Genomic DNA, 21,855 nt, shown 5'->3' with positions numbered 1-21,855 from the left:
TGTATAGTCTCTTGCTGAGTGGTGTGTTCTGTAGATGCCTGTTAGGTCTATTTGGTTTATAGTGTTGTTTAAGTCTTCTGTTTCCTCTTTTTTCTTCTGTCTAGTTATTCTTTCCATTATTGAGAGTGGAGTATTGAAATCTCTAACAATTATTTTCGGTTGTCTATTTCTTTCTTTGTTTTTGTCCATTTTTGCTTCATGTATTTTGCTGCTCTTTTATTAGGTACATTTTGTTTATAATTCTTTATATCTTGATAGACCAAAATTTTTATCATTATGAAATGCTGCTGTTTATCTCTAGCAATATTTTTAGTTTTAAAGTCTATTTTATCAATATTAGTATAGTCATTCTAGCTTTCCTGTGGTTCCAGTCTGCATAATATATTTTTCCATCCTTTCACTTTCACTCTAATTGTATCTTTGAATCTAAAGTGTGTCTTTTGTAGACAGCATACAGTTAAATTATGTTATTTTATCCAGTCTGATAATCTCTGCATTTTAATTGGATTATTTAATCCATTCACATTTAATATTATCACTTATATAGTTGGATTTATATCTGCCATTTTACTTTTTGTTTTCTATGTGTCTCATATCTTTTTTGTTCCTCTGTTCCTTCTTTACTGATTTCTTTTGCATATTTTCTAATATAGCATTTAGTGAATATTTTCTAAGATAGCATTTAAACTTCTTTAATGATGTTTTCACTATATTTTAGAGTTATTTTTAACAGTTTTATTTAATTTTTGATGGACAGATAATTGGACATATTTATTGGATGCAATGTGATATTGCAATACATGCATACATTGTGTAATGATTAAATTCAAGTAAGCAGTATATTCATCATGTTATAAATATATTGTTTCTTTGTGGTGTGAACATTCAAAAATCTTCTCTATTCCAGCTATTTTGAAACATACAATACATTATTGTTAACTATAGTCAACCTACTGTAAAATAGAACACCAGAACTTATTTATCCTAACTAACTCTAACATTGGACCTGTTGAGCAATCGCTCCCCATATACCCTCCCCTTCTTTCCTAGCCTCTGACAACCAGTATTCTGCTCTTACTATTTTTGAGTTAGTTTTTAGTAGCTTCTCTAAGGTTTACCATATACATCTTATTTGAATGAGCTTCTATTTATACTAGCTTAATTTCAGTGATATATGGAAATGTTACTCTGTGGGATGACAGTGGTTTTGATAGGGTTCTCCTTCCCTGAGATGGCAGTGGTTTTGGTAGAAGTCTCTTTCCCTGATCCTTTCTGGCTGTTAATCTCCACTAATTGCTGGATGGTTGCTATTCTTTCAACAGTAAGTACCCTTGGTCCTAAATTGCTCTACAAATTAATGCAGTCAAATTCTGTACCCATTATAGGGATAGTTTCTGAAGTCAGTGTTTGATATTTGTTCTGATCCCAGGAATACTTCTCCTGGCTGTCTTATTCCCTGGTTCTCCTCTGCTAACTATCTGGCTTATAGTCTAGCTTCTATATTCATTAAATTCATGAACCATCACTGGATTGCCCTTCAACACAGCCTCCACTGTTCTTGAGAGTGCTCTTCGGCTTGAACTTCTCCAAGCTCTGTTGCAACTGAAGGCAATTCCTTTGGGACAAGATTAGGAGCTTTCTGTTTTATGGGATACTTCTCCCCCATGGGAAAATCTGAGCCAGGACTCTGAGACTGGGGATGGAGACAATGGCATCTTCTGAGTGATGTCCCCACTGAGTGCTTTGTGGAAGGGCAGCCAGAGATCCTCTTAACTTACTTCTCCTGCCGTGCAACCACCACCTCACAAGCTGGGGCAAGATTGATAGAACACCCACATTTTCAGTGGTGCCATGCCCAAAGTACAGCCACCATTCCATGAGTAGGGGTTGTGTGGAAGAATGAAGTCCTGGTCTCTCCACTCCACTCACCTGGGACTTAGCCTCAGCAACAGGTAGTGGGAGCAGGATGAGAATCACTGAGCTCCTGCTCCTTCCAGGAAGAAAGCCCTGTGACTGGAAGGTGGTAAAGGGAGAGGAAGCCCTGTGTTCTTGACTGCAGTCATCTGGATTGGAGCCTCCGTCTCCCCAAGCTTGGAGCAGGAGTAGAGGGAGGGAGCAGTCTTGGTTCAAATACCAGAGATTTTCACCTTTCTCACTAAGTTTTTATAGATTTTCCTGAATAGATGTTTCTTCATTTGCTTTTTGCCCTTAGGACCATTTCCAGGGGCTTGAAATGTTTTTTTTTCCTTTTACATTTTATATTTCTTCTTGAGTTTCCCTGGGGAGCTCTTCATGCCATCATCCCAGAGGTCGGTCTCACTCCTTTCCTTTTAAATTAAATCTAAACCTCAGTATCAGCTGGTGCCACCGCCAAATGCAAAGAAAGAACCCAAGGTCATGAGTGAGAAGGGGAGAAAAGAGGGACCCTGTAAACAGGCCCTGGCTTCTGTCATTACTCTCATCACAAGGAGGATGAGGGAGAAGAGAAGGTACACCCACATTCTCTGCCTTTTATACAGTGACTTGGCCTCTAGTAAACTGGTTGCATGAGATTAGTGTTCTCACTTCTGGGGATGAAGTAAGGGGTGGGGTGGGCAGAGGGACATGAAGTTGTATTGAGAGGAATGGAGCCATCCCCTCTTTCATGCAGGCAGGACTCATGACCTGTAACAGAGTTCTCTGGAATGGCATGGCTAGAGAGAGGAATTTGAGCTTCCTATTGAGTGATGGGTAGAGAAGGATAAATGTCTAACCTTCAGATTCTGAAATGAAAGCAAAGTTTCAACATGTCTTTTCATCTCCAGAAAAGCCCATGTCTAGCCCATGCTAGTCCAGAGGCTGGACCAGTGTAGCAGCCTCTGAAGCACTGCTGCCTCCAGCTTCTCCCCTCCACTCCTTCCACTGCTCTGCTTTGCCACTGGAGTGATTTTCTAAAGTGTGATTCCAGCCAGGCCCCTACTGAGACATCTCAACCTCTCCTCTAGCTCAGGGGCTGGGCTGTTCATCTCTTCCCTCACTGTAGAGCCCACAGGCATTTTACCTGGTACAATTAGCCTCTCAATACACAAGAGTTGAATTGCATCAAACATAGAGCATTGCATATCTATATAGTCACATTTACACTATACAGAAGCAAAGACCTTGTGGCAGGAATAAGCTTAGCACAGTTCAGAAACATCTAGAAGCCTCTATTAATGATGTCTGGGACTTGAGCTCAGATGTTAGCTCATCACTGTATCTACTGGTGTGACCCAATCCTAGGCCCATCATTCAACCCAGCTCCAGTTCCCTCATCTATGAAATGAGGGTAGTGCCTCAAATGTTGTTATGGGATTAAATGTGATAATGTAAGTAGAACACCTGGTACCAGTAAAAGCTGAATTTGTTCATGTAAGCAATAAATACATATTTGGTGCCTGTTTGTCCCAGGGTCTGTTCTAGAAGTCAGAATATAGTAGGTAAGAAAAGAAAATCTGTCCTAATGGTACCCACACTTTAGTAGGAAAGATTGATAGTAAAGTTTCAAAATTATATGTGTGTACACATATGTATATGTGTATATATACATACTATATATATACACACACACACCCACACCACAAACATAAATACACACATCATACACACACACATAAATTTCAGGTTGTGATAAGTGCCATGAAGAGAAATAAAGCAAGAGAAGGTGTTAAAAAGTGATTTGGCAGTTGGGACTCCTGTAGTTGGGAGTGGCTGGGAAAGGCCTTGGTAAGGCAATGACATTTGAGTACAGACCTGAATGAAATAAGCAAGTGGCACATAGCATTAATAAATATTTGTTGAGTGTGAATGAATGCAAAGATCGGGGAGAAAGACATCCCAGGGAGAAGCAATAGGAAGTACAAAGGTCCTGTAACAGGAAGACACTTGTCATGTTTTAAAAGCATCAAGAAGGCTCTGTAGCTGGGGGTGGTGGCTCAGGCCTGTAATCCCAGCACTTTGGGAGGCCACGGCAGGAGGATCACTCGAGTCCAGAAGTTCGAGACCAGCCTGGGCAACATAGTGAGACCCCCAATTGCTACAGAAACTTAAAAAATTAGCTGGGCATGATGGCATGTGCCTGCGGTCCCAGCTACTCAGGGGGCTGAGGTGGAAGAATTGCTTGATATCAGGAGGTTCAGGCTGCACTGAGTCGTGATTGCACCACTGCACTCCAGGTGACAGAGTGAGAACCTGTCTCAAACAAACAAACAAACAAACAAACAACTCTATGAATATTTATGCTGAAGTGTTTAGAGATAAAGTATACTGATGTTTATAACTTAATTTAAAAATCATTAAAAAATAAGATGGATAGATAGAGGGGTGGATAGATATATGATAAATCTAGCATTGTGGAATTTCACTGTGTTCCATGCATGTTCACTGTGAAATGCTTTCAATTGTACTTTGTGTTTGAAAAATGTCATACTGGGATGTTGGAGGAAAACTATCAAGAAGGTTAGTGAGGCAAGAGCAGATTGAGCTAGTGAAGGAGAGAGAGACAGAGAAGATGAGGTCTCAGAGGTCTCTGTGACCGAGAGATCCTGGAGGGCCTTATGAGCAGTGGGAAGACACTGGGGTTTTGTTCCAGGATCCATGAGAAGCCTTCTGAGGATTTTGAACCAGGGGAGTTTTATATCTGATTGTATGATTGTAAAGGACCCTCTGGGCTGCTGTGGGGAGAAGTGGCTCTACCTAAGCAAATATGGAAGTGAAGAGGGTGTCATGGGAGGTGGAGAGCCATGGTCAGATCCAGGGGACAGTCTGAAGGAGTCGCTAATGGATGAGGTGTGCAGAGCCATGCCAGGGCATTGACCTGGGTGAGCAGGTAGACAGTGGTTCTGTTTCCTGAGATGGGGAAGATGAGGGAATGAAGTAAGTTTGGGTAACAGAGTGTGGGAGAGTGATGAGGGGGAGAAACATACTCTGTTTCAGGCATGAGAAGCCCAAATAACAGACTTAGTAATAATCAATGGTAGCTGTTATTACTGTTTCCACCACACACACTTTTGTAACGATGTCTGCAAACACACGTGCTTTCTCTGAGGTGGAAGTTCAGCCCTGTTCCTCCTGTTTTCTTTCCCTCACATTTTCTGTTCCCCTTGCTGCCTCACTCTTTCAACTTCAGGCTGCTGTCCAGTGACTGCTGGAGGCTCTGGTGATGGTAAAGGCAGAAACAAGGAACCGGAGGCAGCCCATCTATGTCCCTCTGAGTATCAGAAAACCTCTGCTTAGGTCAGCACCTTTCTTAGTTTGGGGAATCTGGGTCAGAGGAAGTCCCTGGGTGAACCCAGGAGCACACAGCTGTCTGGGCTCAGCTCCTGCCCTTTTAAATCCTGCGGCCTTTCTGACTCTTGTAACGAGGCAGGCAGACAGGCTAGCAGGCAGTTCCAGCACATGACTGGATGTGAGATTCAAAGATGCTGCAGAGAGAAGGACCAAGATCTCTGTCTGTTTTACTGAGAATGTGACTCTGAGTCAAGATCTGAGTTAATTTGACCCATTTAGTGGTGCTGTCATTTCCCCACCTCCTTCCCTCCTTCCTTCTCTCCCATCACCTTGGTTAGAATAGCATTTAAAGACATTTGTCAAGTAGCCAGCTGGGGAAGCTGACTTGACTGTTTGAGGCCTGCTCCCTGTAGAAGGCTGCCTCAGTCACTAAGAGCTAAATACATCCCAAAGCCACTGCATCTCATGGGGCCACAAGCATGGTCTTCTCGAGCCAGTTGCTTTCAGAGGGGAGCCCTGGTGCATGTGTGTGGTGGGGAGTGATGCAGAGTGAATAAGGGAGTTTCCTCCTGCTGCCCTTTGATTTTCCATGCTATCCGTGGCCCTTAGAAGTGCACCAGCCTCTGGTAACAACATGTGCATAACTCTTATAGAGTACTATGTGCCAGACACTGTTGCAAGCACTTCATATATATTAACTCACTTAATCCTTCTAATAACTCTGTAAGATAGGTTCTATTTATTACCATTTCCATTTAACAGATGAGGAAACTGAGGCATAGAAAGAAAAACTAGGTATCCCAAGGTCACACAACTAAAAAGTGATAAAGCCAAATATTCTGAGCTTAACTATGTGATGGACAGGTGGATGAACAGATCAATGAACACAAGATTGTCCGCAGTGAATGGAGCAGATAGAGAGCCCCAAGAAAGCTCAGCATGGGGAAGCTATCTGCAGGCTAGAGAGAGAGGGGGGTTGCTTTTGTTACTCTTTTGCTCTATTAAAATAAAAAAAGTAAGAATTATAATGTTAAACATCTTTGTGCTTACTTTAAAATATTAAAACATTAATACCTATACAAAATCAGTTTTCTACCACGTATGGACACTTCTTAGGGTAGAAACTATAAAACAGGTGGAATGAACTGTAGGCACAATCCCCTGCTCCCCAAAAAGTCTCTTCCCCAAATATCACTAGCTGTATGGTCCTTAAACCATACAGTTTAAACCACTTAAACTCTCTGCAGTTTAACATCTTCTTCTCTGGACCCATCCCATAGGCCAAATCCATTAATAATTATAATCACAGTCATGACAGCTGCTGTCAACTGAATACCTGATGAATATCTGTACTAAGCTATGTGCTTTTATACAAGAACTTTTGTGTGTTTGTTTTGAGACAGGGTCTCACTCTGTTACCCAAGCTGGAGTTCAGCGGCCTGATCATGGCTCACTGCATCCTCAACCTACCAGGCTCAAGTGATCTTCCTGCCTCGGGCCCTAGGGTAGCTGGCATCACAGGCACATGCTACCATGCCCAGCTAATTAAAACAAATTTTTTTTTGGAGATGAGGTCTCACTATATTGCCCAGGCTGGTCTCAAACTCCTGGACTCAAGCAATCCTTGTGCCCCAGCCTCCCAAAGTGTTGGGCTTATAAGCATGAGCCACCATGCCCAGCCTCTCTTCCTCTTATAAAGACACCAGCCCTAGGATTATGACCCCACCATTATAACCTCATTAACTTTAATCACCTCATTTACATTAATTAAAACCTCTATCTTAAATACAGTCACATTGAGGGTGAGGTCTTCAACATACAGATTTGAGAGAGACACAATTCAGTCCTTAACAATGAACTTTGAAGAGTCTGGGTACCCTTAAAAATCCAGTATCGGATTTTGCACAGATGATAGTCTGCATACATGATGTGGCCTCTCAAAAGATTAAAAAATACTAAAAGTATTATAAATGACAAAGAGGAAAAGGGCTCATGGAAAAGTAGAAATATTAATAGAACTTGTGTTAAAGGGTAGAAAAAAAGAAAATTCTACAATATTAATGAGCATTAAAAAGTAGAGAACAAGAAGGGCAGTGGAAAAGGAGGATGTATCAGCATCCTCTTTACATTTTGAGAGGTTTGATGGTTTGCCTGAGGTCACAGGATGGAGGGTGGATCTGAGTCTAGGACCCCAGGACCCTGAGCCCCAGCCCACCAGGCGTTCTGTCCATGTTCTCACCAGCTGTGTGGTCTGTCCTTCCCCAGAGAAGCCAGGGCCATCTGAGTGAGGCTCCTGAGCTGCCGCTTTGCTGACCTCAGATACGCTCTTTCCCTTGCTTTCCTTCCAGAAGTGGAGCAGATCGAGGCTATTGCCAAGTTTGACTACATGGGGCGGTCCCCGCGTGAGCTATCTTTCAAGAAGGGGGCCTCGCTGCTCCTGTACCACCGTGCCTCGGAGGACTGGTGGGAGGGCCGGCACAACGGCGTGGATGGACTCATCCCCCATCAGTACATAGTTGTACAGGACATGTGAGTGGAGTCGAGACTTCTGTGAAGAATGCTGAAATAGATTAGTGATGTCTGGAATGGGCACCGTAAGGGAGTGCTAGCTTGTATGCCAGCGATTTGCTCTCCTTGGTATCATGCGCTTGGTCTTCTGTAAGAATGGGTAATATCTAACTTCTCTTTAAATGGTGGTCCACTTATCAGACATCCAAATTCCTCCTTCTGAGCACACAGAAACAGTGTTGGGTACCCCTGGCCTACATCCTGATGCAGCTGACAGCCCCCAAGGGGGTCCCATCACCCTGAATCAGTATCCAGGGGATCCTGCCTTGTGCCTCTACCTCCTAGGCCTCCCCTGCCTACCGTTCTACGCTCCAGAGGTAGCTCTCTTAGGGGATGGGCAGAAACATGCCCTTGTTTCTGATTAATAGGGTACTGTTTTTTAAGTAATTTCAGGGGTTAATAAAAAAGAGCCCTGAATCCCAAATGCCTAGTCCTACCACAAAAAGTCTGCACTTTCCATTCCTTTGAAAGCCATGGAAGCTTCCAGTGCACACATTCCTTGGGAGCTCTGGTCAGGCTCGGCAGAACAGATTTACCATACATGCAGCCACCAAGCTGAGCCTCAAGGGAAGAGGATCAAAAGCCCACATTGTGATGGGAGAGAGGAGGTCTCAGCCAGAGAAAAGGCCAGGGCCAAGCAGACTGCCAGAGGAATGCCATAGTGGAAGGCCCTTGGCAGCCTTCCAATGCCCCCAGACCTCTGAGATCAGGGACAAGTCACCACGGCAGAGGGCCATGGAAGGAGGCCAGCAGGGCACCCCTACAAGCTTCTGAGCCACCTCACAGTGGCCCAAGCCCTGGGTGGGGAGGTGAGGGGCAGAGGCAGCTTCTTCCTTCCTTGCTTAGCCAGAAACTATTTCTCATGGAGTCACACAGAGACTCAGCACTCAGCCCTCGGTGCTCAGCCTGCAGACTCCATCCCCCCATTTCTCCAACACACGCTGCAACATTTAGCTTGTCCTAGCCTGGAGTTGCCCGGGAATGAACAAGCTAGAAGAGAAAAAAGGAGGAGGTAGGTGTGGGACAGAAGAGGGTCCCAGCTGCGGAAACTGACCAGGAGTGTTGCAATGGGCATGCATGGTGGGAAGGCACCCAGTGGGCAGTGGCCTAGCAAACACTGTGGGCACAATGTAACCATAAGTTGTGTTAATTCAGCCCCTCAGACACGTATCAGGGAGCCCTGTATATGCTGGGTTCTCTGGGGGAAGGCGCCTCCAATTCATGTCTGTCTTCTCCCCAGGGATGATGCCTTCTCCGACAGCCTGAGCCAGAAGGCTGACAGCGAGGCCAGCAGTGGGCCACTGCTGGATGACAAGGCCTCCTCCAAAAATGACCTCCAGTCCCCCACGGAGCACATCTCGGATTACGGCTTTGGGGGGGTGATGGGCCGGTAGGATATGCGGATTCATTTTTTCCCTGCTAGTGTCAAGCCTGTTCATGTCTGATTTGGGAGATGCACAAGAGCAAAGAGGAGAGAAGGAGCCTACTGCAGCCCCCTGTTCCCCACAAGATACGATGGGCACACTGGACAGGCTGGCTGGCATTGGCCCAAGGCGGCCAGGTATAAAACAGTCCAGCCTGTATTGCAGGGAGGAGGAGGAAAGACATGTGTTGGGAACTCAGTGCTTTTTCGTTTAAAATAATAATAATGTGTGAGAGAGATACAAATTGGCAAGTATTTTTCCTACCTCTCTCTAGTTCCTGCACCTCCTTCCAGCTTTCTGTTGTAGAACTGAGTTGTTATATTTAAAAATGTAAAGCTCATATATTCCCTGAAATGCACTACATAAACAGAAAACTCACACCTACTCATGTGTTGAAGGAAATTGACACTCAACTCCACCCACTTATTTGGAGGGAGCAGTATTACCAATTTCTTCGCTCCCTATGTGTGGGCCAGGCTGTGTCATGTGACCTTTCTACCAGGCAAGGAGCTGTGCATGTCATTCTGAAGAACAGGTATAATCCAAAGTATATGGTTATTTTTAAAAAATTAATGAGGAAATAAGAAGAAAGGAAAAGCAAAACTGACAGTTTCTCACTGCCTTTTTAGTCGCCGTCTCAAAATGTCATATTCTGCGTTTTTTCCAGTGGAGGGGTCATGTGATCAACCCACACACGTGGGTATTTGCAAATAGGCCCCCCAAAAAATCAGTCACAGTGGGAACACACAATTTATGAACTTATTTCAGTAAAAATCCTGATGCCTCTTTTCTGCAAATTCCGTTCAGTTCAGCAGATAGCTCAGGGCACTATGGTAGAATTGGGAAGGGCAGGGAAGTGGAAGGCTGGGGTAGGTAGACAAAGAAGTTATGGTCCCCTGACTTCTAGGAGGACCATATCTTCTGCCTCTCTTTTCCTTTCCCTCGTCCCTCCCTCACCTCCTTCATTCTTGTTCTTTCTTTCTAAATACTGCTTCCTCTCCAATACCTGTGCTTTGGTTCTGCTGGGGCACCCACAAGCACTGCTTAGCTCAGCTGGTGGCACTAGGATCTGAATCACTGCTGGTCCCTAGTCATAATCCATTCCCAACACACGGTCCCTCTCCCTCTCCCCTCACCACTTCTAGCCGTTCAGACTCTTGGTGACCTCTGTAGGATGTAGCAACATCTCCTGTGTAGAGAACCTCTTATCTTCAAGGTGCTTTCAAACCCACTTGAAGCAAAGGTAAAGGGTAGGCAAAAGATCTTACTCAGACCCACTTAACAGATTAATAAAGTGGGCTAGAGAGAGGACACAGGAAAGCGTGCGGCAGACACAGGGCAATAACTCACCCTCCTGAAACACACCCTAATCCCCTTTTCACTGCATCAGAGCCTCCCTGAAGTGGGAAAGATAGCCAAATGCACAAAAGGGCTGTCCAGCCATGCAGTGTTTACTTTTGAATGACTAGTTTTCAAAGATACACAAAAGCCTCATAGAAGGAGCCCTCTTCTGGAGAGATTGGGGGTTGGGTGGCAACGTTAGAGCGTCTTCAGTTCCCACGGGACCCCTCCTGTGCTTGCAGGGTGCTGGTAACTTTGGTACAGTCAAGCCTCAAAGCTTCAGACCAATTAGAAGCCCCTCAGAATCATGGAAATGTCTGAAGTTTTTCAGAGGGTATCATGAGCCCAACTAACCATCACTAAAGCGTTTCCAGGGTTGGAATCCTGTAGGCCTTGACTTAGCATGTAGACCAGATGCATTTTGCGGTTGGCAGCACAGCTGTCTGTGGCCTGGAAGCACCGTGCTCCAGATGCTTTTGTGTTTGCACATTAGACCTCCCCCTGTTGCTGAGCTGTGTGCTGAGCCAGGTCTTTCATTGTGGAATTATGGGGTCTAGCTGAATGAGGCTTTACTGTACCCTCTCCTTAGACTAGCGTGTAGTGTGTGGCATGGGGTTGACTCACCCATTCTGAGACTTGCCAGGCTTGACCTCTACCCCATGCCCCTCGTCCCCTGGCTCCTTTGCAGAGTGCGGTTGCGATCTGACGGAGCGGCCATCCCCAGACGCCGAAGCGGGGGCGACACACACAGCCCGCCCCGGGGCCTGGGCCCCAGCATAGACACGCCACCCCGGGCCGCTGCCTGCCCCAGCAGCCCCCACAAAATCCCCCTCACCCGGGGGAGGATCGAGAGCCCTGAGAAGCGGAGGATGGCGACGTTCGGGAGCGCTGGCAGCATCAACTACCCTGACAAGAAGGCGCTCTCCGAAGGGCACTCGATGAGGTCGACCTGCGGTTCCACCAGGCACAGCAGCCTAGGGGACCACAAGTCCCTGGAGGCCGAGGCCCTGGCAGAAGTAAGGGCCAGCGGGAAGGCAGGCTGGGCAGCCAAATGCCCCAGAGGGCAGCGGGTGGGAATCCGTGGAGCAGAGAGCCACCTTGGCCTTTATGCCAGGCTCATGGCTAAGCCAGAGAACAGGAGAGTGAGTGGCTTCCCTGTCCCTTGCTGGGCTTCCCACGGGAATGGAGACTGGTTGGGAGCAGCCACTGCTGGGTTTCCTATAGAGGCTGAACACCCCCGGTGTCCAGGGCTGGAGAGGGCATTGGCCAGATTATGGGGCCGGGGTAATGGAAGGTCACTACACAAAGTGATATGATTCAGTTTTTCACTCATTCATTCACTCATTCATTCATTTCTCTCTTCATTCATCTATTCATTGACAAATATTGATTGAGCATCTCTCATGTGGCCGTCACCATGCTAGCCACCAACAGTACAGTGAAGACCTAAAATGGACTCAGGTGCTACCCACATGGAGCTTACAGTTTAAAGAAGAAAGAGACATCAGCAAATACACACACATAGTTGTGAAATAGTTTTTTGATTGGGTGCCTTTAAGGAGTGGTCCAAAGTATTTTGAGAGCCTAAAATGTGAGGATTGCACCTAGGCAGAGAGAGACTTCTCTGGGGAGGACTTGACCTGAGACCCAAAGGGTGGGCAGAACTAAATAGCTGAAGCTGCAAGAGAAGAATGTTCCAGGTTCTTCTCCAGTACTTAGAGGGTTGACTTTTGTTTGTTTGTTTTGTATTTGGATGAAACAATCTATATGATTTTTACATTTGCCAAATGAATAGAACTGTGATTTGTTTAACAATTTGCATAGCTGGTTTCATGTGTTTTTTGACAGTTCTATCATATTTTGAGAAGTTTCCACTTTTTTGTCTCTGGAATTTGGTGTGGGGGCCCATTTATGTACCCTCTCCCTAGTGTTCTCTCCCACGTAAGGTAACAGAGACAATCAGAACCTTCTGGTCTGTGAGAATTTTACTATGGAGAGTGGCCTTTGAATCCCTGTTCAAAAGGAGAAGGAGGAAGGGCGGGGAGCCATGAGCTGTGTTCTAGAGGAGGCCAGGCAGGGTTCCCAGGGAATACCCAACACAGAAACAGCACACCTAGCAATGAGTACTCCTGTTCACACCAGCAGGCTCTAGTTTGGCCCCACGCCCATTCCCAGGGGTCCCTGAAGATCAGTGCCTTCCAAGGAGGCATGCCAGCTGCTGGTCCCCCCATACTTTAGAAAACATGACCCTAGCACCCACCATCATCTGGAAACTGTACCAGTCTAGTTCTACCAGTCTAGAAAGTTCTACCAGTTATGATAGAGGATGGCCTGAGGCCTGCCCCAGGGCCCTTTACATTTATAAAGAATCAAATGCAGTCTAGAAAACTGTTTCTAAAAATAGCTGTCACAGCAGAGTAGTTCCACAGGATGCTAGGGAGTGGGTAGGGAATACATGTTCTGTGGTCAGCAAGGTTTGGGGAACGCTGCACTGACAAAGTTGAGTGGCTTCTCTCTGAGACTTCTTATAAAACCTTTCAAGCCGGAGCCCCCAGCCCCCGGGCCATGGATGGATCTGTGGCCTGTTAGGAACCAGGCTGCACAGCAGGAAGTGAGCAGCGGGAGCCATTATTGCGTGAGCTCTACCTCCTGTCAGATCAGTGGGGGCATTAAATCCTCATAGGCTGTGAACTGTATTATGAACTGCGCATGTGAGGGATTTAGGTAGTGCTCTCCTTAGGAGAATCTAATGCCTGATCTGACATGGAACAGTTTCATCCTGAAACCATCCTCCTGACCCCCGTCCGTGGAAAAATTGTCTTCCACATAAACGGTGCCTGGTGCCATAAAGATTGGGGACTGCTGCCTTAAAAGATATGCGTTGTGAATCTCCAATAAAGAAAACAGGGCATGCCCCATATCCCAGACTTCTTTGACCTTCATTCATGGAGCATTTTGCAAGACCTGCCCGTAAAATGTACTTGGGGATTGCTGCATGTGTTCTCAGTTTGCAGATGGATCTGCAGCCGCTCTAGTTTGACAGCTGCCATCCAAGACCCCTTTTCACTAATAGAGGTCAAATAGGGAATTGTGGTAAACGGTATGTAAATAGCCCACTGACACTGGAGAGCTTCCAGCCTCAGCACTGGCTCTGATGAGCCCTTGGCTTTGCAGGCTGCAAAAGGGAGTGGCAGCTGAAGAACCCCAAGTAGTAGGTCGAGTGACCCAAATTTCTCTGGTCTCAAAATATCCCTTATGATTTAGATGTGAACCCACTTAAAAAGACTCTTTGTGGAACTTGCAACATGACCATCCAAAGTGGGAAGATCGAATTGGGGAGGAGATGAAAAGCAATCGTGGTCCCCACTCTGTCCCCCAGGGCCTCTCTGCCGCTCACCTCTGGAGACTCACAGCATCACCTCTCAGACTAATGCAAGGCTGCAGCCTAAACAACTCGGCTGATCTTTCTCTGAGCTTTCTGTCTTTCCGCTCACTCTGCTGGGGTAGAGTGGTGGTGGGGGTAGTGGTGATGGTGGTAGAGGGGCAAAAATTACATTTTATTTATTAAAGTTTCACCTTGCAGCTCATGCTGGACTAGAGCAAATAGAGAGTAGTGAGGTCAACAGGGGGTTTCCTTCAAGCAGAGTGGTTGATGATTGGGCAACTCGGCTCCAGGAAAGCGGGCTGTGTCACTGCAGGGCTGGCACATAGCAGAGAGGGGGAGGGGTCTGCCTTCCCTCCCTTCCTGCAGAAAATTGCCCCCAAAGCGCCTCCTTTCGAATAAGGCACAAACGACCCTTTCTTAAAGTTGCCGGTGTTCTGGGGCAAGTGATGAAATATCCTGGAGAAACATACAAGCTAATATTAGCCATTAGCCGGACATCCATAGTCCCTAACAAAAAGGATAGGCTGTGACAATGAGGGGAGTAAGAGCTCGGGACCCTGACCCCAGCCAGATTGAAGCCTGCCATGAGGCCTAGGGCAGGCAGGAAGCCACCTGCAGACAGGGGAAAGAGAATGTAAAAGACCAGGGTAGAGAAAGGGGCCCGCCCCAGCATCTCCAGGCTCCATCCCCACCATCTGTTTCACCAGACTCATACTTTTTATTTTTTTTTAGGATGTGCAATAAAGCAAGCCTGTCTTAATAGTCATCATTCCTCCATGAGGTTATGCACAGCACCTACCAGTGGTGGCTTAGGCAGTATCCCTCACGGTGCCCTCGATCGCTAAGCCAGTTGGGATCTGGCCCAGCTGAGCCCGAGCAGCTCCTCTCACGTCTGTGGGATGCGGAGGCATCCCTGTCAACAGTCATGGGAACCCGTGGGGCTCTTGGGCTAGAAGGGTTTTGAAAACCACCGTCTGGCAGTTTACAAAGCTTCATCACATCCATTATCTCACCCCATCTTCACAGTAAATGTGTGGGATTGTAATAGATGAACAAAATATGGTGCAGAGTGATCGATATTTGCTCAGGGTCACACGGTCAGCAACTGGCCACAGAGTCTTTTTACTCAAAAGTCCGGGGCCCTGTGGCCTGTCCAAGGGCTCTTGGGTTAAATGCTGCCTACCAGCTACAGCACCACCTTGGGCAAGAGGGGACGGGAGCTGAGGGAAGCTGCCCTGGGGCATGGCGAGCCCAGGCTGCCCTGGGTGGTGGGGAGCTCTCTCTCTTTGAGTACTTCAGAGTGCTGTCCTCCTGATGAGCTTTCAGATATTATAACATCCTCGGGAATTATGTAGGCAGAAGATTTTTCTTGCCTGTTAAAATTTCCACTTTTTAAAAAACAAAATTTTCTGATTATAATACAGAGAAGAGAGTAGCAGTCCCTCTATTCTGGGATGGGCACTGTGAACATTCTGATACATAATCTCCAAGAAATTTTTCTGTGACCAAGGATTTTTTTAAAAAAATACTAAAAGTACTGAACTGCCTGGGTTCAGACTTGGGCTATACTGCTAATGAGCTGTGTGACCTTGGGCAAGTTACTTAACCAGTCTGAGCTTCCGTTTCCTCACGTGTGACATGAGCATAAAGGTAGTTCCTACCTTAGAAGTGTGAAGATTAAATGAATTATTAGGGGACAGGGTTTGGATTGGTGCTTAGTGTTAGCTATTATTGCTACTGTTATTGTCATTAGTATTTTTGAGTGCTTACTCTGTGCCAGGGGTCACACCAGGCTCTTCACAGGGACTGCATCATTTAATGCACTCATCAACTCCCTGAGGTCCATATTATAATGATGTGCCATTTACAAATGAGGATTCTGGAGGCTCAGAGGGTGAGGGAACTTGCATAAGGTCACATAGCAAGGAAGTGGTAGAGCCAGGATTTGAATCCGTGTCTGACTCCAGAGCCTGCCCTCTTTGTCAGTAGTCTGACCTGCCCTTACTAAATCTATTTCGTGTGAAAGGCAGCATGCAGGGGATATCCACATTGGTTCTCCCATGTGGTTATAAGACATCCTGAGGACTTAATCTCCATCCCTGCCACGAGGCTTCTGGGGAACCTCCCTAAGAAGGGAAGCTGCTTAGCAGACAGGAAGGACGTGACTCCAGGTCTCCAGACTCTGCTGACCCCAGCTCTCTCTGTCCCCAGGACATCGAGAAGACCATGAGCACGGCTCTGCACGAGTTGCGGGAACTCGAGAGGCAGAACACGGTCAAGCAGGCGCCAGATGTGGTGCTGGACACCCTGGAGCCCCTGAAGAACCCGCCAGGCCCCATCAGCTCGGAGCCCGCCAGTCCCCTTCACACCATCGTCATCCGCGACCCCGATGCCGCCATGCGCCGCAGCAGCAGCTCCTCCACCGAGATGATGACCACCTTCAAGCCAGCCCTGTCCGCCCGCCTGGCTGGCGCCCAGCTCCGCCCGCCCCCCATGCGGCCCGTGCGGCCAGTGGTCCAGCACCGGTCCAGCAGCAGCAGCAGCTCGGGCGTGGGCAGCCCGGCCGTGACGCCCACCGAGAAGATGTTCCCCAACAGCTCAGCGGACAAGTCGGGCACCATGTGACCTGTAGGATGGGCCGCACCGCCATGGCCCACTGTGGCTCGCCACGGCCCAGGGTGGCCTTGGTGGCTTCCATGTGCTTCCCAGTGACCCTGGCCTTGGAGGGCAGAGGTCAGTCTGGGAGGGCGTGTCTGTGCAGAGCTGAGGCCCAGGCGCTGGCTGCACCTCACGTCCAGCCATGGGAATCCCACAGACCTCTCGCGTGTCAGCAGACGCCCAGAGGAGTGCTGGAGCTGGAGCAGCCCCAGCCACAGCATTTCCTAACATCGAGGCAAAATACCACATGGCTTCTCCCGCATATCGTCACTGGAAACTTCCTCTCTCGACATTCTCTCTACATACGTGTATGTGTGTGTATATCGACGTGTGCATATATACACATGTATATGTATGTATGTGTCTGTAGGTGTGTGTGTATATATTTATGCATCTATATACATATGCTAGATCTGGACACACACATACTAAGTGTATATAGTATCTCCTTTTTCTTTTTATGAAACTTAGATTTACCTCAGACCCATGCCACCAAACATCTCCCGCCGAGTTATTTGGTGGGATTTGCAGGGACTTTTCTGGGAGAACTTAGAGGCCCATAGTAACTGCGAATGAAGCAATATACCACTAACCTGCAGAAAAACACAAACAAAAACAGACTCCCACTGTCTCCAGAAGTCGTGGCCTTCCAGAACAGTCTGCCCCTCAAGGAAGGGTGAGGCAGGCAGTACCCCCAAGCAGGCTGCTCCCAGAGGTGGGGAACCCTTCATAGGAAACCCCCACCCCCGTCCACCCCAGAGACCCTGCCCTTCCACCCGGAGGCCAAAGGCCAACGGTACTCCCGAAGGCATGGGAGAGAGTTGGCGAGAAGACCCCTGACTACCACATCCTTGTGTTTGTGTGTAGAGGCAGGGGATGGTGAGAACCTAGCCCCGTCATAGCACAGTATTACATGTGGTTGGGAAAAAGGGAAAAATAAAAATACAGTGGTGTGGAATACTTCAAAACCTAGAAACGCTGTAGGAATAAATCTGTGGTAACTATAGAGGTTTAACTTATATCATTTTCAAACTATTTAATTTTTTCTTTTCCTGGTTCTACTAATTATACTGTGTCAGATTTGGAACTAAACAGGCAAGGAGACTTTGAGTCACATCGTTTTCATTTTAAATCAGGCTGTGCCGCACTGTGGCTGGTGCCGTCTTGCATGAAACGCATGAGCCGTGAGCGCCCAGTTCAGACTGGGGCCAGGGAGGGGCAGTCCTTGACACTTTCTGTCCTAGAGGACACTGTCGGTTAAGTTAATACAAGTGACATAGCTTCCCTTCCCTCCCTCTTCACTCACTCCCTCCAGAACATTTAGTGTAGATGAAAATGTGGTGATAGAAATGGGTGCATGATCTTCGTGTGTAACAGCAAGGCCTTTGCCTTTTGGCCAAGTAAAGCCCTTCCGGGTCACTCTCCTTTGATTTCATTTTACCTCCTCTTCTGATCACTTGCAGAGATGAGCTGTTTCTGGATAATGGCACACAGGCAAATCTGTGTGCCCTGTGGGCCACTGTTACTTACCCTCTCCTGCCAGACCCAGGGGCTTTTCCCTACTCTTCCCAAGCTTCCTCTCTCTCGAGGCCAATGAAGTTTGAAGTCAAACGGCCCAGAGTCTGAGTCCCAGCCCCGAGCACTTAGGAGCCTTGTAACTTAGGGTTTGTTACTCCACCTCATTGAGCCTGGCTTTTCTGCTCCATAAAATAGGGTAATAAAGGTCAAACAGCAGTGAGCAAGCTGTGTACACTGGAAAACATTGAATCAATACAATGCTTTTGTGATTGTCATTAGTAAGGTAAGTCTTAGATCAGAACTCTTCAGCCCTTCTGTTTGAAACCTCCAAATGGTATTTCAGAAGTGAGCAGTGGAATTTTCCTGCCATCTTAATAAAAGCCCTGGATTCCATCATTAACATTTCAGCCCATTGGATTAAGTGGTGCCTTCTCCTCTGGTCCCCCACAAAAAGGTAAATTTACACACCCAAAGGGAGGGACCTAGTTAAGTCACTGGCACCTAGATGTGTTAGGAGGGTAAAGCCACTCTACCTTGTCTGAAGGACTGGACTTGACACCCCACAATGGAAGGGAGCATCAGGAAAGGAACAGAAAAAGGATCTCAGGGAGAGGCCGGTGTCAAACTTGACCTCCCTTGTTTGGCCTAGAATGAACCCTTCTCTTTAGCTCCTGGATATGAGAGGCCATCTGCCTTGGAGCACAGAAAGATGTTGTCATTTTATAGCTTAAGAGAGTAAGGCCTTGGGCTATGCTGTGACCTGCCCAAAATTTGACACTGGTTAAGAGCAGAGGCTGCGTCAGGCTCTTAAAGTCATGTGTTTGCATGCTGGATGCTATACTGTCCAGCCAGGACACAAGACTTCTGATTTCTACCCTCAAGATACTCCCAGATCCTAAATCCAGTAGCCTCCTGGGCAAAATACAGCAATCTCTGCCACAACTACCAGATTAAAAGCAACAATCAGAGTAGAAAAATCTGTTGCCTGATATACATAACACCAATCAGACCACGTGGATTTTTCTCTGAATTGACTGATTTTGTTTTTCTCTTACTGAAAATGGACCTGCCTTTCACTGAATTTTCTGAGGGCAGAGTCTTAGCTGTTTTAAGCACCTATTTTTTTTTCCATTGGGAAATGGCCGATGAGTTCACATTTAGGGATGTACACACGCAGATGGCAGACGTCTCCTCACTCATCCAGCCCCAAATCTGAGCCTTGACGCAGGCCAAGTGGAAAAATACTTCCCCGCCCCCCTCCCCTGTTCCCGCTTCCTCATCTGGCACTATGCATGTCTCACTCACCCTCCACAGCACTCAGTGCCATCAACGTTCCCTGAACATTGGCTTTCTCTTTCTGACTCCTGCCTGTTTTAGTCCACTATATATTGCTGTATTTGCTTAAATGCTGGAAAGTAACTGTTAAAATGTGAAATTGTAATTTTTAAAAAGGCTACAATTAAATTTTAGCCAATGCCACTCACCAAATCTTTGCACCTAGTAGATAGATCAATGTAAAAACAAATACCTAACTGTACAGTGAGTGTGGGGGAAATGTAGTAACCTAGTTAGTAGTCTTCAATATAACCAACTGTACAAGGGGAAGTGGTGTTTACCTACTTGTTCATCACCATTATTGAAAGCCGTACTGATCAGTTAGTTGACAACGGGCATTTTTTGTTTCTTTGCTTCATGGAATGATTTCTTTTCTTAACCTTTGACTTATCCTGAGGTCAAGCCTTTTGTCTTTATGTATAACCGATGTTCAATCTATTTTAGGAATGAACCAGCAAGTTGTTCATTTAAAACTGACCAAAGACAATTAATTCCTGGTCTAGTTTCCTGGGCCTTGTGGCTCAGTTGCCGCTAAAGAGTTTTCTGGATAAAATTGAGAACAAGCTGTGCTTCCTACCCCACTCTCCCCCTCCCCTTTTATTCCCTTTTCCTCTTAAAGAGCTGCTCTGAGCTGTGGGATTCTATGAAAAATTCTTGCCTTTCCTTGTTTCAGTGCTAACGATTTCTCACCTTGAAGCGCCTTTTGAACCCCGGACAGAGTGCACAATTGGAGGGAATTGCGAGCTTGGGAATTAGACTTTGGAGTCTTTTCTCTGAAGTTACCAGGCCAGGGGTCAGGAGAGAGATGGATTCCCAAGGGATGAAAGGTTTCCATTCAATGAAGAAATCGGAGTGGGAAGAGACACAGGGAAATTGAGCCATATTTTGGCTATCGGCTGGAACCAGCAGTTCAGAGATCTGCCTTATAAACACTTAAAACTGGTTTGTGGTACACAAAGAGGAGCCAGTGTGGGAAGGGGCCTTTATGTGGGGCTTTCTTCTCTGTTGGAGTCCCTTGGAGTGCCTTGTTGGGTATATTTCTTTGTCATTCAGGAGGCACGAATGTGGAGGACTTCTCGTGACCTGGTCGTGATATGGCACTCAGTGCATGTACACAGCTAATGGAAAAACATGAGGACTCGGGTAATGATTCTTCCTCTCAGTCTTTCTATTCCTAACTTTTCACACATCCAGATGGTTCCACACTAGAGCAAATGCCTCATTCTCCTAAGACACCCAGAAAGAAGAGTGGCTGGCTCACAACCATGGGGTTGGCCCCTGCTGGGCTGGGAGTGGGGGTGGTGGCTGGGAGGAAAGGCAGAAAGGGGTGAGCCGAGATGTTGCCTAGCTGATTTTCTGCTGTGCAGAGCTAACGCTGACATTTCATGTCAACTTCCCCGGTTCTCTGGGGTCTCCTCTCCTCTGAGCAGCCACATAGAGCATTCCCCACATATCCAAAGCTGCCCAGGGGAGCTGAGAGAAGGGACTTTGCTGTCAGGTCCAAGCCCTTCTGACCTCCCTGAGATTGATCTGCCAGTGTCCCACTGTCCCTCTGGGACTGGCCACATGGCCATTGCTGCCCCTTGTTGACACCTCCTTTCTGTGTGAACTGTTCCCGGCAAATAACAAAGCTGTTCCTTGAACCAGAACAACCAGAGTGCACTTTTCCTTCCTTAGACGGAAGTCGATCCTGGCTAGGGTTTCTGCCCAGGCCCTTGTTCCCGGCAGTGTGACTGTTTACACGGTTTGGCAATAGGTTTGATTCTGATTGCTTCAGAGTGGCTGGTCTATTTCGTTTCCTTTGGTTTCCTTCCTCCCCAAATTGTGACAGGAAAAACAAACCAAAAGCCCCCTAGGAAATTGCTGGTTGCCTGTCCCCACGTGACGATAAATGTTGCCCTCTTCTGGATATCGTTTCTCTACCTTACGACCAAACGCCCGTCCTATAGAGTGTCTGATTGGATCCTCTGTCACGTATTCTGATGGTGCCTGCTGGTTTGACGTGGAGCTATCCTGTGAAATAAAACAGCTTAACTTTTCTCAAACATGCTCCAGTGGTTTTTGAAAGGGCGAGGTGGCACATCAGGGGTGGAGAGGTCCTGGGGGGACTCCCCATCCTCCAGTCCACGCTGTCTGCCTGCTTCCCCTAGGAACCACCTTTGAAATGTCCATTAGCTCAGATCCAACAAGGTAAAGGTAAGGTTATAAGGAGGACCACTTCCACTGTAGAGCTAACTGAAGAAGGTAACTAACTGTAGGATGATTCCTGGGAAAAGAGGGTTTGGAAATGTCAAAGCAAAGGCAAGTTGGGAGTAGTAGCTGTCATCTGCAGAAAGTGTCTTCAAAAGTTTAAGATAAATTATCAGAGGCCACTGGGTA

The 21,855-nt window shown here is 46.9% G+C and overlaps 1 protein-coding gene across 2 annotated transcripts in view; it reads left to right on the top strand.

Annotated features, from left to right (window-relative positions):
• The window catches only part of SRGAP3 (SLIT-ROBO Rho GTPase activating protein 3), a 95,811-nt gene extending 74,290 nt beyond the window's left edge, over positions 1–21,521 (top strand). For both annotated transcript variants that reach the window (XM_011961282.1, XM_011961281.1), the window contains exons 16-19: positions 7,596–7,776; positions 9,056–9,205; positions 11,269–11,596; positions 16,177–21,521. In XM_011961282.1, coding sequence (XP_011816672.1) covers positions 7,596–7,776; positions 9,056–9,205; positions 11,269–11,596; positions 16,177–16,590 — 1,073 coding nt within the window. In that variant the 3' untranslated portion in view covers positions 16,591–21,521. The remainder of the gene's footprint in view (positions 1–7,595; positions 7,777–9,055; positions 9,206–11,268; positions 11,597–16,176) is intronic.
• The last annotated feature ends 334 nt before the right edge of the window (positions 21,522–21,855 follow it).

Source organism: Colobus angolensis, unplaced genomic scaffold (genome assembly GCF_000951035.1).
Source record: "Colobus angolensis palliatus isolate OR3802 unplaced genomic scaffold, Cang.pa_1.0 Scaffold544, whole genome shotgun sequence".
Classification (NCBI taxonomy): Eukaryota; Metazoa; Chordata; class Mammalia; order Primates; family Cercopithecidae; genus Colobus; species Colobus angolensis.
The sequence above is the reverse complement of the archived record's forward strand: the minus strand, read 5'-3'. Positions and strand labels throughout refer to the sequence as shown.